The sequence below is a fragment of the Canis lupus genome, chromosome 8 (assembly GCF_048164855.1).
Source record: "Canis lupus baileyi chromosome 8, mCanLup2.hap1, whole genome shotgun sequence".
Lineage (NCBI taxonomy): Eukaryota > Metazoa > Chordata > Mammalia > Carnivora > Canidae > Canis > Canis lupus.
This window is the reverse complement of record NC_132845.1, coordinates 36,746,485-36,765,058: the sequence shown is the minus strand read 5'-3', so window position 1 is coordinate 36,765,058 and position 18,574 is coordinate 36,746,485. Positions and strand designations below refer to the sequence as shown.

General features: G+C 53.5%; 1 protein-coding gene across 4 annotated transcripts; it reads left to right on the top strand.

The window, feature by feature from the left end:
• Positions 1-260: 260 nt before the first annotated feature.
• DENND2D (DENN domain containing 2D) lies at positions 261-18,514 on the top strand. 4 transcript variants are annotated; one of them, XM_072834976.1, is made up of 13 exons: positions 261-418; positions 4,952-5,121; positions 5,983-6,095; positions 6,801-6,870; positions 7,586-7,663; positions 8,704-8,844; positions 9,843-9,991; positions 13,398-13,575; positions 15,931-15,996; positions 16,515-16,556; positions 16,957-17,041; positions 17,340-17,579; positions 18,005-18,514. In XM_072834976.1, the coding sequence occupies exons 1-13, from the start codon at positions 361-363 to the stop codon at positions 18,079-18,081; spliced, it is 1,467 nt and encodes a 488-aa protein (XP_072691077.1). In that variant the 5' UTR covers positions 261-360; the 3' UTR covers positions 18,082-18,514. The 4 variants fall into 4 exon arrangements, with proteins under 4 accessions (XP_072691077.1, XP_072691079.1, XP_072691076.1 ...); XM_072834978.1 differs by lacking the exon at positions 15,931-15,996 and adding an exon at positions 4,775-4,790 and having other exon boundaries at positions 346-422; positions 4,966-5,121; XM_072834975.1 differs by lacking the exon at positions 261-418 and adding an exon at positions 3,257-4,361.
• The last annotated feature ends 60 nt before the right edge of the window (positions 18,515-18,574 follow it).

Sequence of the window (18,574 nt, the reverse complement as noted above, 5' to 3'; positions counted from 1 at the left end):
GGGAGCTCGGACGGCCCGGGAGCTCGGACGGCCCACCGACGGCGCGGGGGCGGGGGCGCTGGAAGGTGCAGGGCTGCGCGGCCTCTTGGAGCTCCGCGCCCCCTGGGTCGGGAGCCCGCGGAGCAGGGCGGCGAGACAGGTCGCCGGGCAGGTCGCGCGTGCCGGGTGCCCCGCGGCGGGGGGCGGGGGGGGGCGGTGGCGCCGCCCCGTCCCGGACGCGCGTGAGCGCCCTCGGCCAGCCGGCGCCAGCCACCCGAGGGCACAGCCGGCCCGCCCAGGTGCGCCGCCCGCCCCCCCGCGGGAAAGCGAAAGTGCGGGGCCCGCCCTGGACCCGGGACGCGCGCCCGCACTCGCCGGGCCATGGACGGGCTCGGCCGCCGCCTGCGAGCCAGCCTGAGACGGAAGCGCGGCCGCGGGGGTCAGTGCGGGCGCGGGGGGCGCGGGGGGTAGGGGGTGCGGGGTGTGGGGGCGCTGGCTCCGGGGCGCGGGGGCGCTGGCTCCGGGGCCCGGGGCTGGGGGCCCGGGGCGGGGGCGCTGGCTCCGGGGCCCGGGGCTGGGGGCGCTGGCCGGCCGCCAGGTGCGCGGGGGGCGGGGGCGCAGGTGCGGGGGGCGCGGCCAGCTGACGCCGGGCCGGAGGCCAGCGGAGCGGCCGGGCCCTTGGGGGCGGGGGGGGGGCGAGGAAGCCGTGGTGGGGCCCCGGGGCCACGCGTCCCTCCAGCCAGGAAGCCGTGGCGTAACCGCGGGGTGCTCGAGGGGCCCCGGGCCCGGCCTCAGCCCCGCCCCGCCGCTGGGCTCCCGGAAACCCGGCTCCCGACGCGACCGCCGCTGCCTGCACCTGGGGGCGCGGCCCGGCCAGTGCCGCCCTCGCCCCCGCCCCCGGCCGAGCCCGCCCCGCGGCCGCTGCCTGGGGCCCCGGGCCGCCTCACGCCCCCCTGGGCAGGGAAGCAACCCCGGGCCCTGGGGCTCCGCTGCGGCCCCCTGCGGCCCCCCAGCGCGCTGGGCGCTGCCGGCGGGAGCTCCTGCGTTCCGGCTTGCAGGCGCCCGTCCTGAGGCTGCGCACAGGACCCCGTAAGCCCTTTGCCCAGAGGCCCCACTTACCGAGGAGAAAGGAGCATTGAAAGTAAATCGGGGTGCCTTCAGACACTGGCAATCAAGAGTTGAAGGAGACCCCTTCCTCCTCCAGCCCCCGGAATGGCGGAGGCCCCGCGAAGGCATCAGTGCTCCTTCTGTGGCCGCTCCGGCGGGCACCCCCAGTCCTTGCTGCTCCCCCTAAACACAGGCGTCCAGTATCAGGTCATTTCAAGGAGGAGAGGCCAGAGACCGGAGTGGGGGTAGGGAGCGGGACCACAATGGCTGGAGCAGAGTTCAGCCCTTCTGGCGGGCCTGTTGTCCTCTGCTCTCTGGAGGGTACTGGCCTGGTCTTTCCAGGGCTCCATTGCCTCCGAAATGTGGGTGAATTGAAGAGTTCTGCTTTTTTTGCAGCTCAGAGGAAACATTGCTGTTGTTCCCACCCACCCCAGCCCCAAAACTGGGCTGATGACTATGTCTGGAGCAGCTTCCTGGGCATGGGGTAGCTGTGAGATGAGCAGCCTGTATTACCTGTCCTGAGGTCAGCCACTTGTCAGGCCAGAAGAGCGTGCCCTCCCCATCTATTATGCCATCCTCCACCTTTCTGGGGTGTTCCCCTTCTTTTGTCCTTTCGGGCTCAGGGAAATTGTGTGGTAAGAGGGTGTGTGTGTGTGTGTAGTGTGTACATGGTTTGTAAACCATCCTGGTGGGAAGAAGTGGCAGTGGTGGTGGTCCTAAGTTGAGAGCAACAGAGCTAGAAAAGGAAGGGCTCACTTTCCAAATCAAAGTTCCAGAAAGTCCCCTCACCTATATTCTGGCTGGTTCTGTGACTACTCAGGTAGTGTGGGAGGGGCATCCTGTTGGAGGAACAAGTGTAACCTGACTTCCCTAGAAAGGGTGGCTCCCTCCTCAACTAAAAAACTCAAGATAGTAATTTCATCCCAGGGCCCTGGGGATTAAATGAGCTGACCTATATTAGTAGGAGAGAGTGCTTTCTCTTCGGCTTTTCTCTTCTGTTGATAAACCTCTTTGAAAAGAAAAAAAAAAAAAAAAGCATTCTTTTTTTCCAGATTTCTTGGGCTTCAACCCAAAAATCTAGTAACTTCTTTTGTTTGATTTTGTGACTTTTGCTGTTCTCCTGGCTCTCCTGATAAAACAGGAGGAAATGGGCTGAAAATGCAACTCAAAGGCTTTAGGGAGAGGAATAATTTCCTGAGGTTCTGGAATGATCAGTGAAACGATTTGGGTTTCTCAAAGACTTGCAAACAGGAGGCACCTCACATTTGTGGGATGTTTGGTATGTACTGCCTCCGGAAGGTGGGAGCATAGACATGGAACTCTCGTAATTCCTACTCCCAACGGATTCTATTAGTAGTCCCTGGATTATTCTGTGCCTCAGTTTCCCCATCTGTATCAGGCAGATACTTGTTCCTCAGATAGGTGGTAGGGATTGGGCAATAAGTTTGTGCAGATTTGTAAGGCAAATCTTGCCTTTGTGATGACAGTTTTGAGTATTCTGGGTCATTGTCCTCACCATTACAGCATTTGTGACATCCTTACTTGTTTGGAGTTCTCCCCATGTGTCACGTCTGGGCCCCTGAGTACTGGCTCTCACTAGTCCCACAAAAGCCTGCTCTTTTTTTTCTAATTGGAGTTTGATTTGCCAACATACAGCATATCACCCAATGCTCATCCCGTCAAGTACCCCCCTCAGTGCCCATCAGCCAGTCACCCTAACCCCCCTCCCACCTCCCCTTCCACCACCCCTTGTTCGTTTCCCAGAGTTAGGAGTCTCTCATGTGCGGTCACCGCCACTGATATTTTCACTCATTTTCTCTCCTTTCCCCTTTTTTCCCTTTCACTATTTTTTATATTCACCAAATGAATGAGACCATATAATGTTTGTCCTGGTCTTAAGAACAAGGCAGCCATCTTCCCTCTTCCAACAACCCACTTTCCCCCAGAGGGCTGCTAATTGTTTGCCGGAGTGGCAGAAGCTGACACCAAACCCTTTCACCTCCTGGCTCTTACCCCATGCATTTAGTCATGCAGCAGTTTACGTGAGAATCCTAGGTGATTTGTTGCTCTTTTTCTCTCTTCTCCAGCCTCCAGATACAGCCTCTAGACACCACTAGAGCCCAAGGGGTCAGGTACTCTGCTTTTAGCTTGGGCAGAAATTTTGACCTGGCCCAGCAGGCAAAAACCACTGAGCAGGAGTGGGGCAGAGATCAGCCCAGTTGCATTCCACCATCACTGAGTGACCCCCAAGGCTGCTGATGCATCCAGTCCCCTCCTGTAGGCCAGGGAGGACGACCTGAGGCAGTGCTTCCTATTTGGGAAGAGGGATTCTTTGCTGGAGCCCTGGGAACGGGTCCCGTGAGAGAAGTCAGTCTTAGGATATATTGCAGGGGGTGAGAGATGGACCACTGTACATCATCCTGAGGTGTCAGGAATTCTCCAGCTCAGAGATGGATTTGCTCCTATTTTTACCTCCAGGAGAAGAGAGTTTTAGGTTCAGATCAATTTCCAGGACTCTCTCGCTAGAAAAAAATTTCCATTTGGAGAATTAATGGGCCAAGTCTATTTATCTCCCTCAGGGGAGGCAGTGCCATGTTGGCTGTGGGGGAATGTTTGGGCCTGTGCCCTGCTTGCAGTCCTGAAGCTCTGGAAGCTCCAGAGTGCAGCGGTGGGCCTTGCAGGGTTTTTTTGGTGGTAGTGAATCAAGTTGAGATATGAAAGGTCAGGAGTTGAAGTTATGGGATCTAAGATCCCTGTCCTGGGGCTGGTGAGGTTCCAGTGCCCACAGTCTGCTGTTGGGCCTTCTTCCCTGTCCCGAGGTTGTGAATAAACTCACTGCACAGTGTGCAGCCCAGAATTCAAAGCCTTTAGCCCAGAAGCAGCTGGGCCTTGGAGGTGTTTGCTCCTGACCTTTTCTCTTGCCACACCCTGGGGCTCTTGGGAGGAGCTGAGGTCTGAGCTGCAGTGCCAGGATGCTGCCTTCTTGATGCGGTCGTTTTGTTGCCTTCCTGGGTCCCGTCACATCCTTCTTGCTCAATCATTGGGTGCTCGGGATAGAAGCCGCCCTCCCCTATCTGGAAGGCAGCACACGGCGTGGCTTCATGGAGCTGTGGTTGGAGACTGAAGCGGCAGCCCTTCTCTCAGGCTCTCAGTAGCCAGTCTGTGTTGGAGGAAGGGGAAGCACTCCATGCCCCAAAAGTTGGAGAAGATGGAAGGACAAGTGGTAGGCGGGATGCTCAGGCTCTTCCGCAACCGGCTGCCTCGACTCCGAGCAGGTCTGGACTGGATTGCCCACTTCCTGTTTTCTAGGGTGACCCTCTTCAATGAGGCTGTTTCTTCCTTGAAATGCTTCTTCCTCCTCCTCTTAAGTGTAGAGTCTTTTATAGTTTGACCTCCACTTGGTCCCCCATGTGACTAGGCCAGGATGCTTCCCCTATTAGATTTTAGAGCTGGTCATGCCCTCTGTGGTCACAGACACATGGCCCTGGGATCTATTCTGATTTGGGTATGTGTCCATTTGGGGCTTACTGTTTCAGGTACTGCCCTGGGCACCCATGGGTGAGCACAGTTTTTGCCTCTGGGGCAGAGGGCCTCCCAACTGGCTCCCCAGTACATTTCCTTGGCTTCCAAATCAGAGGTTTCTGTTCTCCTCTTGGCTCCCTGTGCTTTCACAAATCTCCCAGGGTAGGCTCCAAAACTGCCCAGTTGGCCCTGACCCTGTTCAGGCCCGGAGGAACTGGGCAGGCTCCAGGGACCTCAGCGTTGGCATGGGGAGTCCGAGGTGCAGAAGTTGCCTGGAGCCACACAGACCACTCGGGGCTCCGGCCACTGAGATACCAAGTGGGCCCTGGTGTCTTGGTTTCAGGATCTCTCCAGGAGAGGGAAGCTGTAAAGGAACCGGAAAGGGCCCAGGAGATCAGTCTGCCCACCTTTGCTGGAGGGCAACACTTCTTTGAATACCTCCTGGTGGTTTCCCTCAAAAGAAAGAGTTCAGGGGATGACTATGAGCCCATCATCATCTACCAGTTTCCCAAGGTAAGGGCTGAAGGAGAGGGCAGGGGGAGCCAGGATTTGGGTGGCAGGAGGGTAGGGGTGGAGGTGCCCTCTCCCTCACTCCACCCTGCGGGTTTGAGTCTAGGGCCACCCTGTGCCCAGTGCTCCTATTTCCTTAGGGCCCAGCCCTGTTTCCTGTTATCACCCACAGAATCTAGGTCTGGCTTCTTTGTGAGGAACTGACCTGGGCTCCCTAGCTGGGAAACCAGGCTGGTTCTTCTGCCCCTTTGGGCCTCGTCGCTCTTCCAAATTCCCCTCTCAGTCCCCTTGTCTAGAGAGGCTTGCCTTGTGCCAGGCCCCTAGCAGGCCTCCCCAGGCCAGGGTGGGTGGGAAGGAGAGGGTGGGGCAGGCTCACAGCTGGTGGGCAGGCTCAGCCTGTGGCCACAGCCCAAACACCAGGCTCCTTCTTGTCTGCTCCGCACTGGGGGAGGGGTGGGGACAGGGCATCCTTCTCGTTAACCCGGACAGCAGCTCGACAGCTGAGGCGGCCGCTGCTCTGATGTGGTGGTTCTCTCATGCGGCCGTCCCAGGAGACCAGGCAGCCTCTGGGCCTTTCTGGATTCAGTGAGGCCCTGGCCTCCTCCCTGCCTGTGTGGATGTGTAGGGTACTGATGTCTGACTGAGGCTCATGCAGACTTGGCCTGGGAGGGGCTTTCAGCCTGAGCTGGCCTGCCCCGGAATGAAGTCCCTGTGCAGAGGGACAGGCAGAGGCACCTGCTGAGCCCCCAGGAAAGCTGATTCTCAAACTGCTTTGGAGCTGCCAAAGAAGCCTGCCAACCCCCCAGCCCTCTCCTCCTGCCCCTTCCTCCACAAGTCACTGGTCTCTTTTGCCATTCCTTCTAGCGGGAGAACCTGCTTCGGGGCCAACAGGAGGAGGAGGAGCGGCTGCTCGGAGCCATTCCCTTGTTCTGCTTCCCAGATGGGAATGCGTGGGCACCGCTCACTGAGTACCCCAGGTGACTGCTTGGGCCTGGGACAGAGGAATCTGGTTCTGGGGGGGAAGGGACAGGTGTGAGCTCTGTGGGTCCCCTGGCTCCCTCACCCTGCTGCTGTGCCAGGTTCTCACCAGCTTCCCTCCTGACGGGGTGGGACTAGAGTTGATTCACTTAGGAACATCTTGCCTGGAGTCCCCCAGGGTCAAGGATCCTGGACAACTAGGTTAATCAGTCAGTCACCTATGTCCAGAGAAGGGCAAGGCTGTCTCGCCCATCCTGGGAATGACCCATTGCCGTGTTTTGACTGCCTCTGGCAGAAGCCAGACTTTGCAGAAAGCCCTTGGCTTCTAAGAAAGCAATGTGGCAAAGTCCCTTTCAGCGTCAGCCCTGGAATTTGGCTGCCTGAGTTTGGATTTTGGCTTTACCACTTTTGAGCTAAATGACTTTGGATAAGAATCACCTCAGCCTCAGTTCCTTTGTGTTTCAAGTGGGGAAGAGTAATTGAACCCACCTCAAAGGGTTGTTTTGAGAATTAAACGAGGTGGCCTGTGTAGAGCTGGATGCCAATAAGCACTTAATAAGTTACTGATGTGGTTACTACTCTCATGATTAATCGGCAGCTCCCCTCTGCCCTCCTGACCCCTCCTCAGCATCTCTCTGAGACTGACTGCCTTCCGATTTTAGGATCCAGTGAGTAAATGCAAATATGTGTCTGTTCTTTTGCAGGGAGACCTTTTCCTTTGTTCTGACCAACGTGGATGGGAGCAGGAAGATTGGATACTGCAGGCGCCTCTTGGTTTGTGCTGCTCAGAACTGCCCCCTCCTCTCTGCGGCCCGCTCTGCTCCACAGCTGGGCTTGCTCGAGCTTCAGCTGCAAAAGCCAAGGCTCCCTGGCAGTGGTGGTTGCAGGGAGAGCACAACCCAGCACCTGCTGCCATGTTAGTGCCCTCTGCAACCCTGCAGGAACGGGGACACAAGCCCCTCCTTGGCCGCCCAGGCGACCTTTGCTGGCCTTGCTTTGGTCTCTGCCCTTCCCAAGCTCTCAACAGCTCACCCTGGGGGCGGCTCCTCATCCTCTCTCCACCTTCTGTACCCAGGCCTGTCTGCCTCAGCTCCTGGAGCCTCCCAGAGCAGAGACTGGGATTCAGACGGTGGTTCTTGGGTCTCCAGGGGATTCTCCAAGTCACTGTTACAGTGCTGTCCTCTCCAGCCAGTGTTCTCTCCACACCACACTCGCTCCCTTTCTCTGCAGACCCCAGATGGCTCTGGTGCTGATGGTGGCGGTGCTTGGCCCCTTCAGGGCTATCTTCTTTTGGCTTTGGTGGCTGCTCTGGCCTCCCTGTTGCCTGGGCCACAAACAGAACCTCTACCCAGCCAGGCCTTTCTCCATCTGACCCACCATTGTCCACGACTCCCCCAGCCCCACTACCAGCCTTCTGCCCCATCAGCCCCAGCTGGGAGAAGCCCTAGGGAGGCAGCAGTGCTGAAGGAGCCTCTCTGTCCCTCCACAGCCCGCCGGCCGTGGCCCTCGTCTTCCCAAGGTGTACTGCATCATCAGCTGCATCGGCTGCTTCGGCCTGTTCTCCAAGGTAGAGGTGGAGTGGGATTCCTCGGGGCCTGTTGGGCCTGTTCAGCTCCCTGGCTGCCTGACCCACGTGTGTTCCCTGGGCTTTTAGTGGAGCTCTTCCCTCACAGCTGGGGTCAAACCAAGGCACACTTGGGGAAACTGAGGCAGAGAGGTGCTTGGGCTCCACTTTATTTTCGAGAAGAGTGGGAACTGAGCCCAGGGACTGTCTCCCCTGAAGAGAGCCCATGCTCCCACTCTGGTCAGGTAAGAAAGCAGCTGGAGCAGGACAGCAGGGAGAGCCCCAGGTTAGGGGGTGGGAGTTTCCAGTTCCTCATCAGGCAAATACATGCAATGATCCCTCACCTCCCTGACTCATTGTCTGGTGTGAGGCTCCAATGAACTGACATGAGAAACACGGGACACTGAACAAATATGAAGACAATTACTATACACTGGGGTTCCTGAGACTCCCTCTGACTCCTCTGAGGGTGGAGGTCTGCAGGGCTTCTCCTGCTGGAGCTACCTGGAGCGCCAGGACATCTGAGTCAGTTCTCAGAATGGATGGGGCGTGTCTCAGTGGCCACGCAAAAGCTTCAGAGTGCTCTGACCCCAGCAGGCCTTGGGAGGATGAGGGCAGGACACTGTCAGCCTTTGCTTGGTGGAGTGTTCATCTGTGCAGGGTTCTGAGGGATGGGGTCTGGCCCTGGCCCTGGCCCTGCGGGCGGGGAGTCTCCCAAGAGGCCCAGGCTTCTGGGCTCCCACTGCATCTAGCATGATGGGACATGGTACCATTGTGGACAACGGTTTACTCTGGGATGGCTCCTGGGAGAAAGGAGCTTATGTCGGTCCAGGAGAAGGGAGAACTGTGAACTGGTAATGAGGGCAAAAGGAAGAAGCTGCAGGAGATAAACCGCAGACTGGGCTCTGCCTGGAGGAGAGGGAAGCAGCTGGAGGGTGGGGTTGTGAGGTGGGGAGAGACAGGGGGACACTCATATGTGGGGCCTCTACTGCCTCCCAGTGGCTTCCTTTGAGCCTTGAGTCCCACCATCCCTTGCCTTGCAGATCCTGGATGAGGTGGAGAAGAGGCACCAGATCTCCATGGCGGTCATTTACCCATTCATGCAGGGCCTCCGAGAGGCGGCCTTCCCTGCTCCCGGGAAGACCGTCACGCTCAAGAGCTTCATCCCAGACTCGGGCACTGAGGTGGGTTCCTGAGCGTGAGCCCCTCCCTGGCTGGAGAGGGTGGGCTTTGGTGGCACCACTCTCACAGTCCTGCCATTCGTGGGGTTAACACATGAGCTGGGCGGGGACTGGGGCCCAGCTGGAATTTTGGGGCAGAGCTGAAAATCAAACCCAAGGTTTCTGATTCTCCCAACCTGACGCTTTCAAGGACCTCGTTAAAGCCACCAAGACTTGTATTTATAATAAAGAAAACCAGTGCCCCCCACACTGCCACTTTTCATCATTTCCCCCACCCCCTTATCTTCCCATGTGTGTTCAGTGCCTTTACCTTATGGCCTCCACCTGTCTACTTCTTATCATCCATCCCCACCCCTGTGTCCCCACCCCTGTGTCCCCATCTGTGCCTCAGAGGGATGCTACTAAGCAGCCTGGGGCAGCAAATAGCACATTATTTTAAGAATCCCAGTCCTGACCCTTGGCACTTTGGAAGATGGGTGTGTCTCCCTGAACCTTGTCTTCCCCACATAAAATAAGGGGAGGGGTCAGGCTTTTTCCCTTTCTCCAAAAATAAGCACGGAATGCTTGTAATAGTGGATACAATGAGTGTGATTCCTGACCTGGCACCTACAGTCTAGTGGAGATACAGACATTAAATAAGTAAACACATGGATAAAGTACATAGTTTAACAAGGCACAGCAGTGACGAAAGGGAGGAAACACGATGGGAAACACACATTAGCGAGGGCCTCTGAGGCGGAGGGAGGGGGAGACAAGAAGACTGAGCAGGGGTGGGGTGGGGGAGCCAGCCTGAGAAGGCCCTCAGGCAGGAAGAGCACAGTGTGGGCCAGGCCAGGGACAGGGGTCAGCGTGACCCTTGGTGCTGAGGGAAACCAACCGTGGATGGGCTTCCAGCAGGGGAGGGACGGGGAGAATCGAGTGGAGACCAGCAAAGACCCAGCCTTCCGGGACTCTGGCACCATCCAGGGTGGTGATGCCTCCTCTCTCTGGTTCCCCTGCAGTTCATCTCCCTGACACGGCCCCTGGACTCCCACCTAGAACACGTGGATTTTAGTGTTCTGCTGCGCTGTCTCAGTTTTGAGCAGATCCTTCAGATCTTTGCCTCTGCTGTGCTGGAGAGAAGAATCATCTTTCTGGCAGAAGGTCTCAGGTGGGTCTGGCTGCTGAGCAGCTCTCCTGGGCTGACCGGTGCCCCTGGGTTCAGGGGACAGGTCAGAGGGCTTTCTAAGGGAATCAGGCTGTAGGACCCCTGCACTCTCCTTCCTGCCTCTGTGTCTGATTCTGCACCAAGCCTCGTGGAGAAACAGCTGTTGCAATTCCCCTGCTTCTGCCTCCAAACTTGATTGCTTCCTCAGCCTGAAGAAAATTCCAGATGTAGCTCTGAGCAGGGCATGAAGTGTTCTGGGCCAGCCCAGGTGGAGAGTGGTCGGGATGGGTGCAGTTGTGATTCTACTCTTGATGGCTTAGGGAAGGGAGGGAGGGTGGAGGGTACAGGACAGGGTAAGAAGGTGCATACTGGTATTGAGGTCAAGCTCATCATCCTTAATGGCCAACACATCTCATCTATCCATTTGTTCACTCATTCAAAAAACATTTGTTATGTGTCAACTGTCTGCCAGATGCCAAACATCAGGAAGATACAGACAAACAAGACATGGTCTTTGACCTTAGGGTACGGAGACTCCTGTAATGCTTGAAAGCATAGGTGTTGAAATCAGCAGAACAAGGTTCAAGTCCAATATATTCTTCCACCTGTAGCTCTGTGCTTCCCCTTAGGTCAGTTTCTTAACTTCTTAAAGTCATTATCTCCTTAACTGTAAAATCAAGATAATGATTGCAACTACCTCACAAGGTTGTGTCGAGGATTAAATGAAACAGTGCATACCAGGTACCTACCACCCTGCCAGGCGCACACCTATTGGTAAGAGCTAGCTGGGATTTTTTTTTGCTCTTTTAGTTTTACTTATTTTTACTTTTTAATCATTATTTTCTATTAAGTATAGTTGACATACAGTGTTACATTAGTTTCAACATATTGATTCAACAATTCTACACATTATGCAGTGCTTACCAAGATAGGTGTAGTCAACACCCGTCACCATAAAATATTATTACAAGATTATTGACTATATTCCCTATGCTGTACTTTTTTTCATCTCTGTGACTTATTTATTTTATAACTAGAAGTCTGTACCTCTTAACCCCCTTCACTTATTTTGCCCACCCTCCCTCACACTTCCCCTCTGGCAACCACCAGTTTGTTCTCTGTATTTATGAGTAGGTTTCTGCTTTCGTTTGTTTTGTTTTTAAGATTCCACATATAAGTGAAATCATATGGTATTTGTCTTTCTCTGTCTGACTTATTTCACTTAGCGTAGTATCCTCTAGGACCATTCATGTTGGTATAAATGGCAAGATTTCCTATCTCACATGGCTAATATCCCATGGTATATACATCTTCTTTATCCATTCATCAGTCGATGGACACTTAGGTTGTTTTCATATCTTGGCCATGGTAAATATTGCTGCAGTGAACATAAGTGCATACAGCTTTTCACATAGTGCTTTTGTTTTCTTTGGGTATACGCTCAGCAGAATTACTGGGTTGTACTGTGTTTGAATGTTTAAGTTTTTGAGGAACCTCCATACTGTTTTTCATAGTGGCTGCACCAGTTTGCATCCCATGAGCATTGCAAAAGGGTTCCTTTTCTCCATATCCTTGCCAACAGTTGTTATTTCTTGTCCTTGTGATCCTAGCTCTTCTGACTGCTGTCAGGTGATACCTCATGATGGTTTTAATTTGCATTTCCCTGACAGTTACTAACAATGAATACCTTTTTGTGTCTGTTGTATGTCCTCTTTAGAAAAGTGTCTATTCAGGTCCTCTACCCATTTTTTTAGTCACATGATGATGATGAGGATGATGATGATGATGATGATTTTTGGTGTTGAATTGTAGGAGTTCGTTATATATTGTAGATATTAACCCTCTATTAGATATATCATTTACACATCTTCCATTCAGTATGTTGCCTTTTCGTTGTATTGATGGCTTCCTTTGCTGTACAAAACCTGTTATCCTTAATAATAAGTTCACAGTTGAATATATCCCTGGGCACAGGCGAAGAAGGGTACTGTCATGTCTTGGTCTCTGCCTGTTAGGGGCTTCAAGTCTGAGAAAGATATGGGGAGACATGTGACAGAATGGAGGAGAATAACATGAAACAGTAGGAGACTGACCTATTGCTGTGGGCGGGGGAGAAAGCCAATGATGTTGGGCTGACAACCCTCATTCTGTCTTTTAGGGAAGAGGAAGAAAAGGATGTTAGGGACTCAAATGTTAGGCCAGAGGGTCAGGTGAATATCGTGGGTTTTAGAGGAAAGGAAGTTTGGGCAGGGAGTGAGGGCTGTGGGTTGAGCACTCTCTAAAATCAGTGATAACCAAAAAGACACTAGTTGTAGGCCTAATCCTTGTGGGAAGTGGTGTAATCTATTGCTCTGGAAATAGTGCTTCTACTTTGAACCCTGGAGAAAAATGAGAAGTTTCTGTTGTGGCTAGAGCTGGGGCTCCTGTCTTTCCCGAGACCAGTGTATAGGAAGTAAAGGTGACTCCAGGTGCCAGCTGACCTGGACACGGGCCAAGGCTGGCAGGATTTGCCTTGGAGGTGCTCACTTTCTCCAGGGAGATCCCACCACTCCCCACTTCCTTCCCACACTGAGCATGTCAGATCCCTGAAGCACAGGCGGGGTGGGGGGTGCGGGGGACTTCCAGTCAGCCTAAGCCTTGGCTAGACCCTCAAAGACTCAAGCTTTCTAACTCAGGAAGTATAAGCTCCATACCAAGAACTGAAACAGGGTTTCTGCTTCTGTGTTTTTATTGGCCTTGGCATGAGGGTTGTTTGGAGAAATGAAGAGCCACGAAGAAGCCGTGGAGAAGAGAGGCCAGAGAGCAGGGCTGTGTGTGTTGGAGGGTGGGGTGAGGAGTCGGCTGAGCTGTGCCGGAGGCAGTAATCACACAGGGAATGCTTCACTGGAAGGGTGGAGGAGCCACCTCTCTGGGACTTTCCGGGTAGAAATTGCCGAGCAAAGGTTCCTGGAATCTAGGAATTTCCCGAGCTAGCTCAGGCACCAACCTGTTAACTTGAAATAACCTCTAGTGGCCAGAGGGAGCTGTGAGAGGTAAAGACTGGGGCTGAGAGGGTGGAGAGCCACAAGGAGGAAATAAGGCTTGGCCTCTCTGCTGTGCTCTACTGTTTACATGTTTGTTTCCTTGACTACAGTGTGAGTTCGTTAAGCAGGGTCAGTGCCTCGTACTTCCTAGTGTCCACATGCTTAGCGCAGTGGCGCATTTAGAAGGGCTCACCCAGCCATCTGCAGGAGCGAAGGCACTCCCTCTTCCCTCTCCTCCCAGCTACCAGTAGCCACAAGCTCTGCGACCAGCACAGCTCCCAGACTTGCTTCTACTTCTGGGGCGGGGGGTGGGGGGGTAGGGGGTGTGAAGGGGTAGAGGCGCAGGGTGGCCTCTCTGACTCGTGTTCCCTGTGCCCTGTTCCCAGCACCCTGTCTCAGTGCATCCATGCTGCTGCTGCGCTGCTCTACCCTTTCAGCTGGGCACACACCTACATCCCCGTTGTCCCCGAGAGCCTTCTGGACACTGTCTGCTGCCCCACTCCCTTCATGGTCGGAGTACAAATGCGCTTTCAGCAGCAGGTTATGGATAGCCCCATGGAAGAGGTACGGTGCAGCAAGAAGAGGGTGTCACTCGCAGCCGGGCACAGCGGGAGTCAGACCTGGGCTCTGCGACTAACACCTGTGTAACCTGTGTGACGGGGGGCGTTGTGCTTCACCTCTTTAAGCCTGAGCTTCTTATCTATGAAATGGGGATGGCAGGGTTCAAGTGCCAGGGATGCAAGGGGAAATAACCTGCAAAAAGCTCATAGCTTGGTGCCTAACACATAGTTGACGCTCAGTAAATGGCTGCATCCTCCCCCTGAACGATTTCTTTTTGGACCTAAGGGGCAGCTTATTCAGGGGTCACCAGCTGTCCTAGGCCAGTTAATTCCCAAGGGCAGGCTCTGGGGCGTCCCATCTCTCATCTAGATGCACAAGCACAGCTGGTCTATACAATACACAGCTCACTAGAATTCATTCACATTCCTTGCAAGTGAGCTAACATAGCCCTCCTGCAAACTGTGAGTCTTAAAAGTTGCAGATTTTTGTAGGTAGAGTTATCTTTTTTCTTTTTTAAATTTAAATTTTATTTATTTTAGAGAGAGAAAACTTCCGTGTGTGCGTGCACGCAAGCAGCGAGAGAGAGGCAGAGGGAGGAGAAAAATAATCTTAAGCAGGCTCCTCCTCGCTCAGTGCGTAGCCCAATACAGGGCTCCCTCTCACAACCCTGAGATCATAACCTGAGCTGAAATCAAGAGCCAGATGCTTAACCAGCTGAGCCACCCAGGTGCCTCCATTTTTTGATCATCTCAGAGCTCACCTGGCTAATGAGGCTAAAGGTCCAGATCCCCCTTGACTTTTGTCAGCTTATCTCTCTTGTCAATGCCCCAGACACACCAGAGGCCTGGCTCAGTGGTGAAAATGGGCACTGGTGGCATAGGAACAACTCAAAACATGAGCTCTGGTTGGTCAGTAGAAACTTCCCAGAGATTGCATGTTACTATAATCTCCAGCTACAAGAGTTACTTAGGTATGTCTGCATTGGCTAACCATTAACCCCTCTGTGCATAGGGCTGGCCAAGGGAAGAGGTAGGCTCCCATCATAAGCTACTAAAGAGGCAGAAACCATCTCTGGTGGGAGGACTTCCTCCATTTGTATAAGAAAGAATGGAGGTCCAGAGAAATCAATGGACTTATTGGAGGCCACGCCAGTAATGATGGAACCTCGCACCATAGAACCAAAGCCCTCCTATACAAAGTGTTGCTGGGAAGTCAAAGAAGCAGGCTGTTTCCCTTCATAGCTTCCCTGGCCTTCCTCAGAAGTGCTGAGTAGACAGGCCCTTTGAAGGAGCCTTTGCCATATGACTGACTGGGTCAGAGTTTCAGCCCCACATTTGGCAATGACTTAAAATGTCCCAACCCTCAGAGTTATGAAACTCGCTGATGCTGCAGTTCCAGCTCCTCCCCTGAAAGCCCGGCAGGAAGACACCCCAAGGCCAGCCAGGCTGCAGCTCCTGCTCTCCAAGAGCCTTGGCCTATTTTAGTCCTCAGCAGCTGCTCTGTGAAATGGGCAGGGGATGAAGAAGGGGAAGGGCCAGCGACCACTGTGGGTGTGTGGGGATTCTCTGACTGCTCACATGAGCCCTCGGAGGGATTACACAAGGGACAGGAAGACAGCGAATAGTAGAAAGGTTTTGGGGAACCTTCCCAAAAATATGCTGCATGTACATTCTTAGTTCCCTGAAATGAACAGCCTTCCCTGAATAATACATAGGCATTTGAGCCTATGTAGTCAAGTGGTCTCAGGCCTGGATGAGTTCAGCTTTTCTCCCGATAATGAATAATTACAGGGCCTGCTCTGTCTTTTGGCACACTTTCCGGACCCTCTTTTTACTTGGAAGGAGGGTGCCTAGAAGGATCATTCACTGTACTGACCAGACCAAGAGTCTAAAGTGAAAAGACGAGCCCCACAGGAATTTAAGTGACCAACCCAGGCTCTGGGAGGATCCTGGTAAACTGTGGAGCACATGCCCTGCCTAAAGAGGTAGCTGCACTCCATTCCATCCAAGCCTGGTCCTTTCGAAACATGGACCAGCCAATGTTAGAGTTACTGACTTTTCAGAAGCCCCCAAACCAAATTTTATGTGAAATTTTCCAAATTAAATATTGGAAACGAACTCAATTATTGAAAAATACTCTGAGGCTCAAAGAAACAGATGGGCGGGTTGGAATCTAACCAGCAGGGCGCCAATTTGTCATGTCAGGTCTGGACTGAGGGCCCCTCCAGCAGTGACACGCTCAGGTGCCAGCCCTGTGTTCACTTCCCCTGCAGCCTGCAGACACGTGGTCTCCTCACTGCCTTTCATTCCCTGTTCCTGTTGCCCTGGGCTCACTCCCTTCGCTTCCTGTTTTCTGCAGGAAGGCCCAAAGATCCCAGGGAATTTTTTAAAAGTAGGACTCCGGGCAGTTGTACATAAAGTTGTGGTAAGCATTTAAAAGATCAAAAGGTGTCCACGCTGGCCTAGATCTGACCAGAGGGCAGGGGGCACAGTGGGGAGGAGATGGATACAGCAGCTAGGACAGCTGGATCTAGGCTTGGAAACCGGTTCTACAGTATGACCTTGGGCAACTTCTTTGCTTCCTCACCTGCAAAATGGGGATATTGCCTCTAAGTGCAGTGGGGGAGGATTGAATGAGGGAAAATGTGCAAAGCTGGTTCAAGTGTGCCGTGTGCTGAGCGTTCCATATATAGAAGCCGTTCCTACCATTAGTGTTTCATTAAGAGAGCGACTGGCTCTGATTTCCCTGATCACATTCCCTCCTACCTCAACGCTCCTCCTCTCCCTTCCTACACCCTCATCGCTTCTCCAAAGGAGGGGAACTGGGGCTTCCAGGGATGGAGAGAGGAGGGTGTCAGGCAGAAAAGGAGAATTGCTGGTGCTGAGTGCTCCTGAGGTCTCTGATGTGCAGGGAGAAAGCCATTCGTTCTGTGTTTATTTCAGGTCCTGCTGGTGAATCTTTGTGAAGGAACCTTCTTAATGTCAGTAAGTGTCTGGGCTCCCAGGCCTACCACTGACTCCATCACTCTCATGTCTCCCAAGTTCCTCCTCCTCTGAGCTTGAAGTGCTTTCCTTGGGTGAGAACCATGCTAGGGAGAGCTCCCCCAAGGAGCCCTCGGCGAAGATGCACACGGCTTCATGAACGGCAGTCAATGCTGGTGCCTTTGGCGCAGGGATGAAAACCCAGTGCCCCAGGGGTACAGGGGAGACTTGCTAATGTTTACAGTCAGACTGAAGGCCAAGAAGCAGCTTGTTGCTTCTTTCCTATGTGGCCAATTATTTGGGGGTGGAGTCGGAGTGTAGAATTCACACCTCCCCGGGCTTTCTGCCAACACTGCACTCCTCCTCCCAGACCGCTTGACTTCTTAGCTCTGTCCTCTCCTAGGTTGGTGACGAAAAAGATATCCTTCCACCCAAGCTTCAGGATGACATCTTAGACTCCCTTGGTCAGGGGACCAATGAGTCACAGAGTAAGTCCTGGGTGCCCCTTATTTTGGGTTTCTTCACAGAACCTGAGGGCAGGATTCCCAACCATCCCTGCCAATCCCACCCAGCAGTCCTGGGCCAGTCCCAGGGGCCTAGATTCTAAGGCAAGTCTGAGTGTGAGATTCTTCCCAAGAAATAGTGGAGAATCCATACCCTGTCTCCCATTTTAATCTGTAATTATGACCCTAACCCTAGCTGCTTCCCCAGGAGTTCTGTCGGCCTCATAGCCCCTGGAGGCAGAAGTGGGTGGTTTTTCTGAGTTGGCCTCTGTGTCTCCTGCAGCTTCAGAACAGCTCAACGAGCATGTTTCGGGCCCATTTGTGCAGTTCTTTGTCAAGACTGTGGGCCACTATGCTTCCTATATCAAGCGGGAGGCAAACGGGCAAGGCCACTTCCAAGAACGAGCCTTCTATAAGGCTCTGACTTCCAAGACCAACCGCCGATTCGTGAAGAAGTTTGTGAAGACACAGCTCTTCTCCCTTTTCATCCAGGAAGCGGAGAAGAGCAGGAACCCTCCTGCAGGTAGACGGTGACAGCCCCCTATCATTCCAAGCCCAGGAAGGGTCACTGCCTCCAAATTGGGCATGGCCCTATGATGAAGAGCACTGGCTCTGGAGGCCCACAAAATAAATGTAGTCTTGGTGGGGTTGAACTGAGATAACCTGGAGTCTCAAAAGATGCCTCTGAGCTGCCATTTTGTAAAAGTTGCTCTTTATTTTAATCTGGAGCTAATTTCTATTAATTGTTCTATTTGTAGCTCCAGCTTTGGGCCAAAATGAATACCTGGATCTCCAAAGGCCCATAAGGAGATGGGAATCTTGATAGGAATGTGGGTGTGGAGGGGGAGCACAGGGAACAGACAGGTTATTTCTGATCCTCACTCCTGAACTCATCATCATCCACCTGGCCAGATTACAGGCCTCTAACACCGGTGTCTGAACCTACAGGCTACTTCCAACGTAAGATACTTGAATATGAGGAACAGAAGAAACAGAAGAAATCAAGGGAAAAGACTGTGAAATAAGAACTGTGGTCAACAGGAGGGACTGGACTCACAGGCCAGTTTTGGACTTTGGCCCCTGCCAGCATGGTGGGACTGGCAAAGCTCACAGCCTCCAGAATCCACGGCCTCCTCTGAGACCTGGTAACCAGGTCTCGCTTCAGGCTGCTGTCTTGAGTTCGGGGTCCCTGGAATCCACTTTCTCCAGACTCTGGAAGGCTCTGACATCTGTGCTCACAGAGCTGGGCTCCGAGCTGCATGTTCCGCACAGGTGACACAGAGTGGCAGAGTGGCACAGGTGCTATGGAGCCTCAGAAGTTGCTGGGACTGCCCTCTTCCAGGAACCACAATCACAAAATCCTCAAAAGGGAAAGCAGTTGTGGCCCAAGGCTCAGTCTCTTCACATAAAAAAGCAAGTCTGTGGACATGTGAAGATAAGAATAAAGATGAAAATCTTCTTGTTGTTTTTGTGTTATCCTTAACTTCCATTCCAGGGCAGAGAGGGAGAGAACTAGGA

Bases quoted from the DNA above. Each gene is read 5' to 3' on its own strand.
- DENND2D (XM_072834975.1), top strand. From the start codon at position 4,274: ATGCCCCAAAAGTTGGAGAAGATGGAAGGACAAGTGGTAGGCGGGATG. The intron at 15,997-16,514 runs GTAAGCATTTAA...TGTTTATTTCAG, and splicing joins CAGTTGTACATAAAGTTGTG to GTCCTGCTGGTGAATCTTTG. The intron at 17,580-18,004 runs GTAGACGGTGAC...CTGAACCTACAG, and splicing joins GAGCAGGAACCCTCCTGCAG to GCTACTTCCAACGTAAGATA.